General features: G+C 37.7%; 2 protein-coding genes across 21 annotated transcripts in view; one reads left to right on the top strand and one right to left on the bottom strand.

Moving 5' to 3' along the window:
* Nucleotides 1-15,900, top strand: part of LOC141389461 (phosphoribosyl pyrophosphate synthase-associated protein 2) — a 52,127-nt gene that overhangs the window by 14,445 nt on the left and 21,782 nt on the right. Inside the window, exon 1 of one of the 16 annotated variants that reach the window (XM_073960973.1) lies at nucleotides 15,771-15,882. The exons of 14 other annotated variants lie outside the window; for them this stretch is intronic. The gene's annotated coding sequence lies outside the window, so the exon portion shown is untranslated. Of the gene's footprint in view, nucleotides 1-15,770; nucleotides 15,883-15,900 lie in introns of those variants that run through there. One more of the 16 variants, XM_073960965.1, reaches the window with a different exon arrangement.
* Nucleotides 1,630-15,893, bottom strand: LOC141389460 (cytosolic carboxypeptidase 6). Of its 5 annotated transcripts, none has more exons than XM_073960952.1 (6): nucleotides 15,190-15,893; nucleotides 15,065-15,126; nucleotides 5,642-6,210; nucleotides 5,205-5,576; nucleotides 2,423-2,738; nucleotides 1,630-2,365 (listed from the first exon to the last, which is right to left on the bottom strand). In XM_073960952.1, the coding sequence occupies exons 2-6, from the start codon at nucleotides 15,075-15,077 to the stop codon at nucleotides 1,773-1,775; spliced, it is 1,863 nt and encodes a 620-aa protein (XP_073817053.1). In that variant the 5' UTR covers nucleotides 15,078-15,126; nucleotides 15,190-15,893; the 3' UTR covers nucleotides 1,630-1,772. The 5 variants fall into 5 exon arrangements, with proteins under 5 accessions (XP_073817053.1, XP_073817055.1, XP_073817057.1 ...); XM_073960954.1 differs by having other exon boundaries at nucleotides 15,215-15,671; XM_073960956.1 differs by lacking the exons at nucleotides 15,065-15,126; nucleotides 15,190-15,893 and adding an exon at nucleotides 7,240-7,372.

Here is a 15,900-nt window from a genome sequence, read left to right on the forward strand (position 1 = left end):
AATAATTGTGTACTTGCAAAAGTAATTGTTAAAATGAAAATAAAAGTCAGATGAAAGTGGTCGATAGTGGCAAAATTTATATATTTTAATTAAAAATACAATGTAAATTGATATAAAACAAAAGAAAAATATAATTTGTGTTTGGAAACCTGTTTCGTTTTGTGGATATTAAAAAGAAGTATGAAAAAGACCCGGTCTATAAACTACGAGCTTCCCCAGCCGACCAACACCGATATAGTAAAACATATCGAGCTGCAATTATTGGGTTGGTTGGGCCATGTTAACAGGACGGATAAAGATGCCACCGGCATATGAATACGAGCCATTTGACGTTATGCGACCCGAGGGAACAAAACTCCAATGGAAAGATCACGATATCACAAGCATGGCATGCAAAGTGAGAGAAGCAAAGTAGGAGATCGGTAAAATAAGTATAAAAGAGACCATAACGTGGTAACTATTACAGGATAAGCTTTTTCTTTTGAAATAAAATAACAGAATTCAAATTTATACTAGATTTCCCAAACGATGAGCTTGGTTCAGAGATTGACACATAATTTATCGAATATTGGAAAAACGGAACCCCCAAGTTGAAAGAAGTATCTTGCAGCCATCGGAAGAGATAAATATGATATTGCAGATTAATATAATATATAATTTTGAAAATTACATACAAAATAAAGAAAAATAACATCTGGCGATACAAGTCATCTGCGCATTGTATTCTTATTAATTCAACAAATTACATAATTGTATTGCGAATTTTATTTCTAATTGGCAAAAATCCGGATCCAAAGCATTGGTGCAAGAAGCCATGACGATGAACTGGTGCAAGAAGCCATGACAATGAACTGGTGCAAGAAGCCATGACAATGAACCGGTGCAAGATGCTATGACAATGAACTGGTGCAAGATGCCGTGACAATGAACTGGTGCAAAATGTCATGACAATGAACTGGTGCAAAATGCCATGACAATGAACAGGTGAAATCAGGTGTCACTCCCTTGTAAATTTCATCGGTGATTCACCTAAATTTGCACCTATGACAAGTCACTTGCACCTATGATTCAACTCATGATCTGTCATCGAACATTTTGCTGGGTATGCATCCATCTAGATACATTTTGCTAATCAACCGAGGCATATTCCTTATCAGTATGGCTGACTTCCGTATGGTTATTTGCTTTGTGTTGTTTAAACTTCGTCGAAATATTTCAGTTGCACACTCATACATTGTTCCTGGAAAATGCAACTAAATGCATCAGAAAAAAATGATATATGTTTGCTTTTTACCTGCATAAAAATTCGTATTTTTGACGTTTTGAAGCACGTAGCTGGCTATTAAGTACAACGGCATTAAGAAACATAATCCTTCATACGTTTGCAGTCATTTGCCAAGCGACTGAAGACACGGAAGTCAGCCTATGTCGCCATCGGTCTTGAACTGTTAATTGCTACCATGAACTCTTTTGGTCAGTTGATATACATTCAATGATGTCGTTTGAGTGTCAAAAAATGCAATTTCGGAGGCTCCCTGGCTTCATCCGATGAATAGAAATTCTTTATTTTCTATGGTGACAAACTAAGCACTTCTTAACTAATGTTCCATTATCAAAAAATACAAACTCTATGTTTAAATGTTGTGGCTGGAAGCATTTATTTTATATCGGAAATACATTTTGTACAAGCCGAAGCATAGAAAAAATGTAAACTTGGATAAAGAAGAAATGTAAATTCCACTAAATAACATCTTAATCGTTATAAATCGTAATTAATCCTCGAAACTTGCCGATTTCATTTTCAGACTTCCTCTCGTCAACTGATTTAAATCGATTATCGAAAGATATGGTTTTGGTGGTACATTAACTGGTACCTCAAAGCGAGTCTGTTTCTCGGGTGATTGACTTTTTGATTTGCCACAATAATCGTGCAGCAGAGCATCATGAGCCAAATCTAAACGTCCAGATTTAATGCGTAACAGGGCGAATTGATCGTGGGTCTGTTGATGCTGACTTGATGTTGAGGGTATTGTTGTTGAACTTGCTACACGACGATAATTACGATAACCACTGAAATGACTACTACCCGGAGCCACTGCACGGGTTGGTGAAAAACCTCCCTCATCTGAAGAACCCCCTGAATCATAACAAATTGATAAATTCGTATACGATATGGGAGCATAGCAGCGTGTAGTTTTGGGCCGTGGTTTAACTTCGTAGCGGGTTTTAGAACGTGATCTCGATTGATGGGTTCTAGGGCGTCGCTTCTTTTGTCGCACCTCTGTGGGTAATGGCAGCGGCAGGACATTTATAAAACGATAATATTGTAAAAATGTTCTAGCTAAGTTACGGCCACAGCGATAATCTGAAATTATTTTATTTTTTTTTTAGTTTATAGTATATTCTCTTTCTCTCTACTTACATCCTTCCTCATTGTAAAGGGCCACAGTTTTTCCATCCTTTAGATAATGACCTCCCATTGATATCTCCAAGGTATAAGCGTTCACCGTATCACTTAAACGTTCACAACAAAAACGTCTAGCACAACCAGATTTCTTTTCGTCAGCATTGAAAATCATATTGTTCGCCGCATAATCAGGTGCATTTCCTGCAAACAGCCGCGGGAATACCAAATGCCTTTCATAGCGATAGACATCCTCGTAGGTATTGCCATAAATAAAACAACCATGAAGACTTGTGTGAGAATGTAAATCAATGACAAAATCTATTTGATATGACTGCAAATGAGAAAGAGGGGGGAAAGAGGGGGGATAAAGAGGTAATTAGTGCCTTTGTTGTGCTATGGGAATCTTAAAGGGGATAAAAGAATGATGTCAAAATATGTTGTTTTGCTAAAGATTGCGGAACGAAGGAACGTTCTTCCTTTTCAACGTTTGGTCTTCCAACGTTTGACCTCTTGTCAATGACCTCATATCAATACCATTGACCTACACTGTCAAATACTATTGACTTCTGGTCATATATTATTGACCTTTGGTCGTACACTATTGACCTGTGGTCATATCCTATTGACCTCTGATCAATCCCATTGACCTCTGAGCAATACCATTGAATTCTGGGTAATACCATTGATCTCAGGTCAATACCATTAACCTCTGGTCAAATACTATTGACTTCTGGTCAAATACTATTGACTTCTGGACAAATACTATTGATTTCTGGTCATGTACTATTGACCTTTGGTCAATACCACTGACTTATGGTCAAATACTATTGACCTTTGGTCATATACTGTTGACCTTTGTCCATATACTATTGATCTCTGGTCATATACTATTGATATCTGGTCAAATACCATTGACCTCTGTTCAATAGAATTGGCCTCTGGTTAAAAGAATTGACCTCTTGTCAAATAATATTGACCCCTGGTCAATATCATTAACACCTGGTTAATACCATTGACCTCTGGTTAATATTATTGACCTCTGGTTAATATCATTGATCTCTGGTCAATACCATTGACATCTGGTCAAATATTGTTGACCCCTGGTCTATACCATTGAACCCTGGTCAAATATTATTGACTCCAGGTCAAGACCATTGACCCTCTGGTTAATACCATTGATCTCTGGTCAATACCATTGATCTCTGGTCAATACCATTAACCACTGGTCAATACCATTGACCTTTTATCAATACCATTAACCTCTGGTCAATACCATTGACCTCTGGTCAATACCAATGACCTCTGGTCAATACCATTGACCTCTGGTCAATACCATTGACCTCTGGTCAATACCATTGACCTCTGGTCAATACCATTGACCTCTGGTCAATACCATTGACCTCTGGTCAATACCATTGACCTCTGGTCAATACCATTGACCTCTAGTAAATTCCATTGACCTCTGGTCAATACCATTGACCTCTGGTAAATTCCATTGACCTCTGGTCAATACCAAAGACCTCTGGTCAATATCAATGACCTCTGGTCAATACCATTGACCTCTGGTCAATACCATTGACCTCTGGTCAATACCATTGACCTCTGGTCAATACCATTGACCTCTGGTCAATACCATTGACCTCTGGTCAATACCATTGACCTCTGGTCAATACCATTGACCTCTGGTCAATACCATTGACCTCTGGTCAATACCATTGACCTCTGGTCAATACTATTGACCTCTGGTCAATACCATTGACCTCTGGTCAATACCATTGACCTCTGGTCAATACCATTGACCTCTGGTCAATACCATTGACCTCTGGTCAATACCATTGACCTCTGGTCAATACCATTGACCTCTGGTCAATACCATTGACCTCTGGTCAATACCATTGACCTCTGGTCAATACCATTGACCTCTGGTCAATACAATTGACCTCTGGTCAATACCATTGGCCTCTGGTCAATACCATTGACCTCTGGTCAATACCATTGACGTCTAGTCAATACCATTGACCTCTGGTCTATACCATTGACCTCTGGTCTATACCATTGACCTCTGGTCAATACCATTGACCTCTAGTCAATACCATTTACCTCTGGTCAATACCATTGACCTCTGGTGAATACCATTGACCTCTGGTCAATACCAATGACCTCTGGTCAATACCATTGACCTCTGGTCAATACCATTGACCTATGGTCAATACCATTGACCTATGGTCAATACCATTGACCTCTGGTCTATACCATTGACCTCTGGTCAATACCATTGACCTCTAGTCAATACCATTTACCTCTGGTCAATACCATTGACCTCTGGTTAATATCATTGATCTCTGGTCAATACCATTGACCTCTGGTCAAATACTATTGAACTCTGGTCAAATACTATTGAACTCTGGTCAAATACTATTGAACTCTGGTCAATACCATTGATCTCTGGTAAAATATTATTGAATCCTGGTCAAATATTATTGACTCCCGGACAAGACCATTGACCTCTGGTCAATACCATTGACCTCTGGTCAATACCATTGACCTCTGGTCAATACCAATGACCTCTGGTCAATACCAATGACCTCTGGTCAATACCATACAATTCTATGGTCAATATCATCGACTTCTGTTCAAATATCTTGTCCAATAGTTGATACCATTGACTTTTCATCATGATGACTTCGAGTAAAATATTGATGTCCTCTGTTTAAAACTATTGACCTTTGACCTACTTGTGTATGTTTATCAATTGGCATTGACACCAGTCAAAAATCTGAATTTTTGAAATACTCACATCTGAATTATCAATTTCCCTTAGCATATTCTTGATGGCATATATTTCAGGATGTGAAAATTCCGTTGCCACTTGCCACACACGATTCATATCCTGGCCAATAAGATTGCAGCGATTATTGCCCAAAAACACCCCATCCGGATTGACCATTGGCACAATTTTGAATACGAAATTTTCACGTAATATTTTCGCTATATTATGGCTACTTAACAAAAATTCCAAAAAACCTTGGCACATAAAGGATGCAGGACTGGCATTGGGATGGGAACGGCACAGAATGACAATGACACGAATGAAGCTGCGGTCAATGCGATTTGTTTTCATTTTTCCGGTGACATGGTCAATGGTGATTAAGTCCACGTTGCGATTTTGCTGAAACCAAGAACCGAAATTAAAATTTTCTAAAATGCATCACTTCCAAACCTCAATTAACTTACCAACGACTTTGTCAACACCGTCTTTGCAAATTTTTTCTCCACCTGATTTTGACGCGCCTCAATAACATTCAGGTACGACTGCAAACGTGAATAGCTGTAGGGTGGTGCCAATGCAAACTGATAGACATCATCTTCCTTGTCAAAACAGAAGACAAAACTCAGTACATAATGATTTTGATGATGTGGCGAACGATAATAGAAGACATGTTTCTTTGGCAAACGTTGCCATTTGGGACGTGAAGATGACTTTACCAGAGGTGTTAGCCCTGCATTGAAGAGATTACGCGATTTACTTAAATTCACTAAATTAAATATGACCTTTTGATCCTGTTTTACATTGTCCACCGTAAAATTAAACCAAAATCGAAAGCGAGGATTACAGGTATCCGGCCGTAGAAATAGATCGTATTCAAATTCTCCAATTAAATTTGCTTTGCCCAGGTTACCAGTTTCGAATGCAGCATCGAAGCAGATTTGTCCCCTTTTCGCTTTGCCACTTACACCCGCTGGTCGGATAATGACTCGTGAAACATTTCCCATACCACCCTCTCCATCGCTGCCTTCACTGTCTGCAATTAGAAGTAAACAGAAAGGTTTAAAGTTATGTTTTATTCGTTTCAGACAATTTGATGATTTAGCCTTATCCGTCCGCACGATAACTTTCGAACAGATTTACTGGTTCGGTCCAAACTTTGCACGCTTTACAAAAAATCAAACGGCAACCAACTGAAAAGGATGGCGTCTAATATAACATTTGAAAGGAGTGATTGAAATTGGTCAATATTTTCTCATCGTAATATTTCCCTTAATTCAAGTTCGAAGATTGACAACTGATTCCGGTATTTCCCTCACAATAGTTCAAAATTTTCGCTTATTTGCAGTTTAAGGACTCGTGATGGTTATGGAGTTTTTAACGAAGTTAGTCTTTTTGTTCTAATTGCAACGTTATGTTTTTTTTCGTGGGAAGTCTATACCTCCTGCGACAATCGGTCCAAACTTCTAAAAATCATAGTCCTACTAACAATTTTTAATATGCACGAGTGCATGGTCACTTCATCTTGTGTTCCCAAATACGCTTTCGTTATTTTATATTTACCCTCTTCCATACGTTCATACATGCTAGTATGCTCCAAAGGATCCTTTGCTACACCCAACATAATAATTTTTGTTTTAAATATTAATCCCTTAAGATTTACTTTCCACAACTTTACTTGTGGTCTATTCCAAAGATACTGTGAATCTAAATTCACTTACCAACGCCATAAAGGTGTTGAGCCTCTAAATCCAATTCATTTTTTCAACCTTTATTGAATTGTAATTAAATTGTTGCGAGGATATGGGAAATGGCTTTTTCAAATTTCCGGCGCTATCATAAAGTGAAGAACACTTATTGGTTATGTGATATCTTCTAATGAAACACACACACACACTTATTTTTTCAATATTATGGCGACCTACATTCAACCACACAGAAACTTAGTCTTCTTTGAACTTCCATTATCCTTAGAAGAAGAATAAAGTACCTCCCATAACCTTTGTGTATAAGCCAGTTTCTATCTAACCTAAGACATTTCAATTGACGTTGATAATTTACTCACTCTCGCGCGTTGGTCCCCATATTTTTTTTACTTGTGGCGGGTTGGTAGAATCACCTTCTATTTTGCTTACAATGGTTGGCTAAATCCCACCGTCATATCGTTTTTCCTCCCAATGGCGTTTCATGGGCAAAACTGTTTTACTTTTGACACGTTCGGTTTTCCATGAATGCGTGCCGTCATTTATCTCACAACTCATAATAGTTGGTGTTGTTTGGTTGTTAGTTTTGAATACCGCCAGGATTTGCATTTTAATTGCTGTGCATTTAATTCAAGTGTCGTGCCATGACACTATCGCACACCTTTGTAATACATGTTGAGCTTTAAGGTTAAATGGGGTTTTTGTTGTTAACAAAATACGTAGTAATTTCGTTTGGCATGTGGGTACAGAATTGTGGTTTATACATACGTTTTCCATAAATATTCCTTTTAAGGACAGTTACACTCATAATTTTAGTTACTTTCTTTGCTATAACAAAGCGTTTGTTATTGGGGCCGGACGTGGAATATACTACTATGGCCAATTCTTTTTTCACTTGAAGTTCTATTCTTTCCTTTCTGCATAAGCCGACAAATGGTCAATTTTCGAATACTTAACTTGTCATAAGATGAATTAACCAGCTTAACCTTTCTAATTTAATATGTTTATACATCTCATACAACATCTATATACGACGTAATAATCCCGTGCCTCATCGAAATAATGGTTTTGGACCCAAGTATATTTGGACGAAATCCGTTTCAGACAATTTGGAGTTGATTTAGCCATGTCCTTCTATTTGGCTGGCTGGAGTGCACGATAACTCTCGAACGGATCACCGATCTGGTCCAAACTTAGTTTAAGTTCGAAGATGGGTTATATCGGCCCACTCCTTCCGGTTCTACCCCACAAAAGTTTAAAAATATTCGGAAAATGTATGCGCACGATAACTCTTGAAGGGAGTAACCGATTTGGTCCGTACTTTGCACATTGCGAAATTTCTGCCAGACTTAGATGATGTTCTAATATGGACTCTATCGGTCCACTCCTTCGGTTACCTCCCACACAAAATTTCGGACCTGCTCTAGAATCGCTTTGATTTTTGTTGTAACAACTTGTATTCACTACCCCCCATACAATGGTACAAGTTTCATTTGGGGCAAGTCCATACTTCCTGAGAAAATAGCCTGAAAGTTGCAAAAAAAAACCCCTATGACATCGTGTGTAGTGGTTGGAGCGCAAAATAACTCTCGAATGGATCTGCCGATTCGGTGCAATATTTGACCTTCGTAATATTTTGTCCAAACTTAGTTTAAGTTCGAAGATAAGCCATATCGGTTGTTGTTGTTGTTGTAACAGTGTTTTTGTTATGTTTATTTGTTCATATCGGTCCACTGCTTCAGGTACCTCTCCCACAAAAGTTCAAAAATATTCGGAAAAATTCTGCGCACGATAACTCTTGAAGGGTGTGCCCGATTTGGTCCATACTTTACCCATCCTAATATTCCTACCACATATAGATCAGGATCGAATATGGACTATATATGCCCACTCCTTCGGGTAAATCCCACACAAAATTTCGGATATGGCACCATATGATGTAGTGTCTGTCTTAAGTACCTATTCCGCAACACTTTTGAACTTTAATCCTATTCCACATTTTTGTGGGCAAGTTCAAATGCCCAAAAAGGACCACATAATTCTGAAAAGACCCTAAATACATTCGATCTGTCCGTAGATGAAAGTTTCAATTTCACATAGGCTGAGGGTATATCTCTGTCGGCAAAGCCGACTGATACTTTTTTAATTGCTTAAACCACGTCTGATATTGAAGTGTTTGGAGTAGTTCTGTCATAATGCCATCTTGCAAAGACATATCGTAGAACAACTTTGAGCGTAAAGAGATGACAAAAACAGCTTTATAATCGAAAAAAGGTATTGATATTTACCGATTCAACTGTTTTAAGACTACCCCAGTAATTGGAGTAAGAGTAGATCAGGTTGTTGGTAAAGCTGCAGTAGCGCAATTATTTAATTTACAAGAGGTTTTAATAGTTCGCCAATTAAAAACCATGGGAATGTACTCCTTCAATTCGCTAGTATTAGGAGTACGCTATCTTTATCTGTTAGTCCTCTACAGGGGGAAATGCCAAAACCAAAGCCCTGAGTTTCATCTGTCACCTCCAAAATTGGGTCCACATAATTATACTATCAGCCTTTAGGCTGACGATGGTATATAAATCTTGATACGATCAAAGATGTCCACATTAAGGGTTGTTTGAGGATCGTTTTGAACATTTCACAGGCGGTCCAAAGTTTTAAAAAATCCTATGATCTAACTATCGAAAGGAGTGCTCCAATATTTGCATACGAGGGAAACTAAAACAGTTTCTGGCCTAGGCAATACGCAGACTTGCCAGATGTCATCTTACATTTCCATTGAAAAGTTTGTGTTGAGTTGTTTACCGTGACTTTGAAAAATCACTGCAAAAAAAAAAAGAAATTTTTTGTGAATATTTTCGTCCGATAATTTTTCACAACTTTCAACGTTGATAATCACGGCGGATAATTAAATCATTGTATGTCTATAAAGGACCTTAATATAGCACTATGAAAAACTGGTTTAATGAATTCAATCGAGGCCGACACTCGCTAAAAATCGAAGGTCGTGAGTGAACGGATAACGCAAGATCGCCATGTTATATACCGTAAGATAGTGGCATCATTGGATATTTATTCCACCAACAAACATTCGGAAATCTGAGAAGCAAGTTATGAATATACAAATCTCCCCGACAATGCTGCCAAATCGCAGTTCTGTTTTCGAATGCCCTATTATACTCAATAAATACTTGGAATAGTGAGGAAATCGGTTTTTTCGTTTGTGGTTTTCAAGTCGATTTGTAAGTTCACAGTCTGTAAAATCGCATTTTATGTGGTTTGATGAGGCTGTGTCAAGGTTCTCAGTTTCAGGCGACAATTAATGATATGAGGATGAAAGATTCTTGCGGTTTTTTTAATCATCCTAAAATAATTCTGCATGAAATCTCCAATAATGCGGGGTTATATTAATTTTTTTATATTTCAATTTACAATTTTCTCCAAGAGGCCGTCATTTATATGTACTTATGATCATTTGTATAAATGACACACTCTTGGAGAATATTGTAAATTACAATAATAAAAATAATTGGGTTTCTTTTTGTTACGAAGGTACGAATGTCCACAGTTTGTGGTGAGGGAAGTTTTCTGACCACTCGGAATAGTCATCACAGCAAATTTGGCCCAAACATGTAGACAAAAACTTTAATAATCCTGAAATCGGGTGCTACTGTTATATGGGGGCTATAACAAAAGGCCCACTATTTTTGTTGAGAAGTTTTTGACCACTGGAAAATATGGGAAATTATAAGAAATGTAGAACATGACATGTAATTTTGACCGACAATGTTTTTTATAATATTTTGTTTTTATCTGAAATGTCACACCGTGAGATACTTTCGAAAATTTTTTTGTTGAAAAATATTGCACAGTGTTGTAACAAATGGGCGCCTACAAAACACTGTTTTTACTAAAGCAGTTTGCGGTGAGCACTGTAGCGCGAAAACGAATAAACCGAACAGCATATGTTTTTGTTGGATCATTAAGAACCTAATAATCTCGTACTTTAAAAAAATGGACTGTCAAAATGAAAATTTCGATTTTAACTAAAGAAATGAGCAGTTTTTCCTCCATCAATACGAAAAAAATTTTTTAAAACAAAGTCTATCGCTTAACTACAAGCTTTTTATATGTATATAAATACCACAAAAACTTACGAAGATCGGATCATTTTTAAGCTACAGTGGGCACTGCATTCAAAAATGCCATTTCGAGAAAACCGCGTTTAAAACTTCGATGTTACGTGAAAATCACAATAAATGTTCTCTTTCTAACGCTCATATCTCAGCTAATTTTTGTCCGATAGGCTGCAACATATTCTATTCTATCTGTACTTTAAAATGAATCAATAAAAAATGTTTCGAATTTGTAAAATTTGTAAGTGGCCATAACCCCTTAAGTTGGTGGAGTAGTCATGGGGCCAAATTACAGTCGATTATGACCGAAATTCTAAATAAAAAGAAACAAATTACAGTCGAAATCGCTATAGCGTCATCATATATAACGACGAAATCCAATAGTCGCCAATAGTCCAATATCTGCGGACCTTTATAGCCCACATAAAACAAATAAAAACAAGAAAAAAAGTATCAGTCGGCTTTGCCGATAGAGATATACCCTCAGCCTGTATATATTGAAACAATTTGTTCCCAAAAAAACGTATGTATTTAGGGGTTTTCTTTTTAAATTTTGGGAATTTGAACCGACAAAAATGTTCATTAGGATTAGAGATCAAAAGTTTTGCGGAGGAGATACTAAAAGGAATGGATCTACTTTGACCATTATGGAAGTGGGTGCCATACATATGGTGCCATAGGGCGTTTTACACCCGTTGGTGCTCAAGAAGTATGGGCTTGCCACTGAAAAAACTTTTACCATCGTAATTGAGGCATCGAATGCTGATCTGATCTATGTCTAGTAGATATATTAGGATGTGTCAAGGAGGGACCAATTCGGCCACTCCCTTCAAGAGTTACCGTATGAACAAATTTTCCGAACATTTTTGAACTTTAGTGGGGGAGGTATCTGAAGGAGTGGACCGATATGGCTTATATTCAAACTTAAACTATGTTTGGACAAAATATTACTAAGGCCAAATTTTGGACCGAATCGGCAGATCCGTTCTAGAGTTATCTTGCGCACCAACCACCTCACACGGTGTCATAGGGATTTTTTGCAACTTTCAGGCTATTTTCTCAGGAAGTATGGACTTGCCCTTAATGAAACTTGTACCGTCGTATGGAGGGCAGTGAATACAAGTTACTAAAACAAAAATCAGAGCGATTCGAGAGATGGCCATGAACTGAACTTTTCCGAAATTTTGTGTGGGAGGTACCCGAAGGAGTGGGCCGATTTAGTCTATATTGGAACATTATCTAAGTCTGGTACACATTTCACGATGGGCAAAGAATGGAACAAATAGGTTACTCCATTCAAGAGTTATCGTGCGCACAAATTTTCCGAATTTTTTTGGGGGAGGTACCGGAAGGAGTGGACCGATATTGCCCATCTTCGAACTTAAACTAAGTTTGGGCAAAATATTACGAAAGCCATTTGAACCGAATCGGTTCATCCGTTCGAGAGTTATCGTGCGCTCCAGCCAGCCAGCCAGATAGACAGACGGACGGACATTGCTCAATCGACTCCAAATTGTCTGAAACACATTTCGTCCAAACATACTTGGGGTCTAAAACCATTATTTCGATGAGGCACATTTTGCCCGTATGAAAGTGTATATACCCTCGTTAGCATAAATGCTGAGGGTATAATTAGAACGACATATCGTTTATGCCCATCATTTCTGTCGGGTCCTTGACCGTCGTTATAAGCGATTTCGACTGTATGTGAAATCATGTGGTACCGTTTCTATATTATTTTCAATTAAGACAAAAATACATGAAATCTGGTGGTGAAATCTGGGGCTATACCAAAACGTGGACCGATAAAACCCATCTCCGAACATAACCTTCCCGCAAACAAAAGACGTATCAGTGCAATATTTTTGCGTCTAATCTTATTTTTTTTTTTTGGATGCTATACAGGGCACTCATGAAAAAATTTTCGTGAGGAATTTGTTCCCTTTCTCCAATCTCATTGCGGAAAAATTTACTACTGAACCAATGATCAGTCCAACAGTAAGAAATGAATAAATATGTTTTACGAGACTTTCTCCTGGTTGCAAGCATCAGAATATAGCCAAGAGGAGCTAGAATGACACAAGAGTTCCGAGATTCCGTTCCAAATGTTTGGAATCTGCATAACCTTCCCAAAAGGGCTCTCAGGCCAAGAGGAGCTAGAATGACACAAGAGTTCCGAGATTCCGTTCCAAATGTTTGGAATCTGCATAACCTTCCCAAAAGGGCTCTCAGGCCACTCAGTGAAGTGTCGGAACAGAAACTTGACGTCGCGACCGCCTGTTTCTTTAATCCATTTTTTGTCGTTGGTGAAGACTGCTCTAAATTTTTAATAATTTTAATAATTACTCATACTCATCAAATCCTTCACAAAAGGTTTGGTGATTTGGTCGCCCTGTGGAGCTAATCGTCCATGACAACGCGAAGAACGAAATCCAGCACAAGTTGCTGAACTTGGACGTGGGGTGACTTTCCCTTCGAATGTTTGTTACAGTCAACAATTATCAGAATTGATTCATACAGGTTAAGCACATTTAACACATTCTGGAGTCCTTTTGCGATTGTTTAAGCTTTGCCATCTTTTGATTTGAGCGCTGATTGTCTCACAAAAAATACGTTTGTGATATTTCATATCGAGATTGTTTTTCGATTTTTACACCCTCATCAAATTAATAATCTGGACGAAATCTGTTTCAGACAATTTGGTGTCGATTGAACAATATCCGTCCGTCTGTCTAGCTGGTGCGCACGATAACTCGAACGAAGCAAAATTTGGCATTCGTAACATTTTGTCCAAACTTCGTTTAAGTTCTAAGATGGTAACATTACTTCCGGTCCACTCCTTCGGGTACCTCTCGTACAAAATTCGGAAAAAGTGAAATTTAAGAGCTCCTCTCGGATCATTTTGAAATTTGTTTCAGTAAGTTGTCCTTGCGGCTCCCTTTACGACAGCAAAAATTTTTTCTTGCGCAAGTCCATACTTCCTGAGTTGTTGGCTTAAAAGTTCCAAGAAACCCTGACGGCACCAATAAAAATGACAAATTCGCAAGTAATTCTTGCAGGGAGTTTCTGATTAGTGCAGAATTTGCACATCATATTATTTCATCCAGTCATGTATCAGGTTGGAATGTGGACTATATCGGTCCACTTCTTCGGGTACCTCCCTCTTGAATTTTTTTCAGCAGGTTGGCTGACATCCGTATCGTCAGTTGTTTTGTGTTGTTTAAACATCGTCAAAATATTTCAGTTGCACACTCATTCATTGTTCCTCGAAAATGCAACAAAATGCATCAGAAATGCTTTTTACCTGCGTTAAAAATGTGCAATTTTGAAGTTTTGATTGAAACACGTAGCTTCGCAGTTGTTAAGTGCTACGGTGTTATGAGACATAATACTTCACACATTTGTAGTCATTTGCCAAGCAACTGACGATACAGAAGTCAGCCGTTGTCCCTGCGGTCCCTACGACGATACATTTTTTCGGGGGCAAGTCCACACTTCATGAGATAATGGATAATGCACCAACTAAAATGGCAAATCCGCAAGATAACTCTCGCAGTGAGTTTCTGATTTGTCCGAACTTTGCACATAGTATTATTTCATTTAGTCATGTATCGGGCTTTTCGGTTACCTCCCACATAAAATTTGTGAAAAGTGCAGTTTAACAGCTTATCTCGGATCCCTTTGTAAATTTTTCCAAAAAGCTATTCGCGCGGGCCCTGCTGCGCATTTTTTTCGGGGCAAGTCAATACTTCCTGTAGATCGTTTTATTTCTATCGAACCAGTCTTTTGTGTCCTTCCACACAAAGTTTAGAAAGAGATCTGTTTAAGGACTCGTCTGAGATTGTTTTTAAATTTTTGGCAACAAGTTTTGTATTCGGCTCTAGTTAGAACGGTACAATTTTTTTCGGCGCGAATCCATACTTCCTTCCAAAAAATTTCTATTTCCATCCATAAATTTTATTAATCGTAATGAGCATTTACATTGTTCTCATATGGAACCATTTGAGTTTAGTCTTACACATGATTTTTATTTCCATTGAGTTCTTCTTACCTGAATCACCCATTTTTTCTGTTGCTTACATGTCACTCTTGTTGTAATAACGTCATATTTTCCTGCATAAAACATGGGGTTATTTAAATTACATTTCAAATATGAACTACTATAAAAATGCATACTTTAAGGGCTTTTCATATTACATACGTTGGACTGAGTAAGTCTTCAACGCCTGGTGCAATGACCCTTAAGAAAATCCACTTGAACTTTTTCTTGCGTGCAAAAATATTTTACTTTCGTTGATGTTGCAGTTGTTTTCTTTTCAATTTACCACTTTATTTGGTTATGCGAATGTGTAGGAAGTATATTTTTAGGAGGCGTCAACCAATGAAATTCTATTGCATATTGTTAGGCGTAAACTTAAAACACCGTCTTGTAATAATCTCCAAGGTAAAATCTGTGTTCTTGTTATTTACTTTGATGAGTTGAAATTGAAATTTTCTATTTTATTTTTAGCTTTCAATTGAGTTGAGTTTCACTTTTAAAAACACTTTATTGACTGACTGAGTGATGGTCGTTTTGACGTTTCTCCTTAGCTCTTTAGAGCTTTATATCTTGGAAATTCCTTTTTGCTTTTTCACTTTTCTTATGTCTTCATTCCACTGACATTTTGCAAATTTGTTTACACTGTTTGATCAATAAATTCCAATACGAATTGCTTTTCTACCTCTCGCATAAATTATTCTTTTACTTCGATGCCTGCGAGAGTTGCACTAAAGTGAGCAATAGTGAAGAAGTTTAGTTTCAGTTTGCTTGGTCTACATTCAAGGAAGTTTTTGTTTTCGTTCGCGGCTTGTAGCTATCGTAACGCTGTTGTTAGTTCATTTTTAGTT

Source organism: Musca autumnalis, unplaced genomic scaffold, assembly GCF_047663935.1.
Source record: "Musca autumnalis isolate F117 unplaced genomic scaffold, ASM4766393v1 scaffold_1, whole genome shotgun sequence".
Classification (NCBI taxonomy): domain Eukaryota; kingdom Metazoa; phylum Arthropoda; class Insecta; order Diptera; family Muscidae; genus Musca; species Musca autumnalis.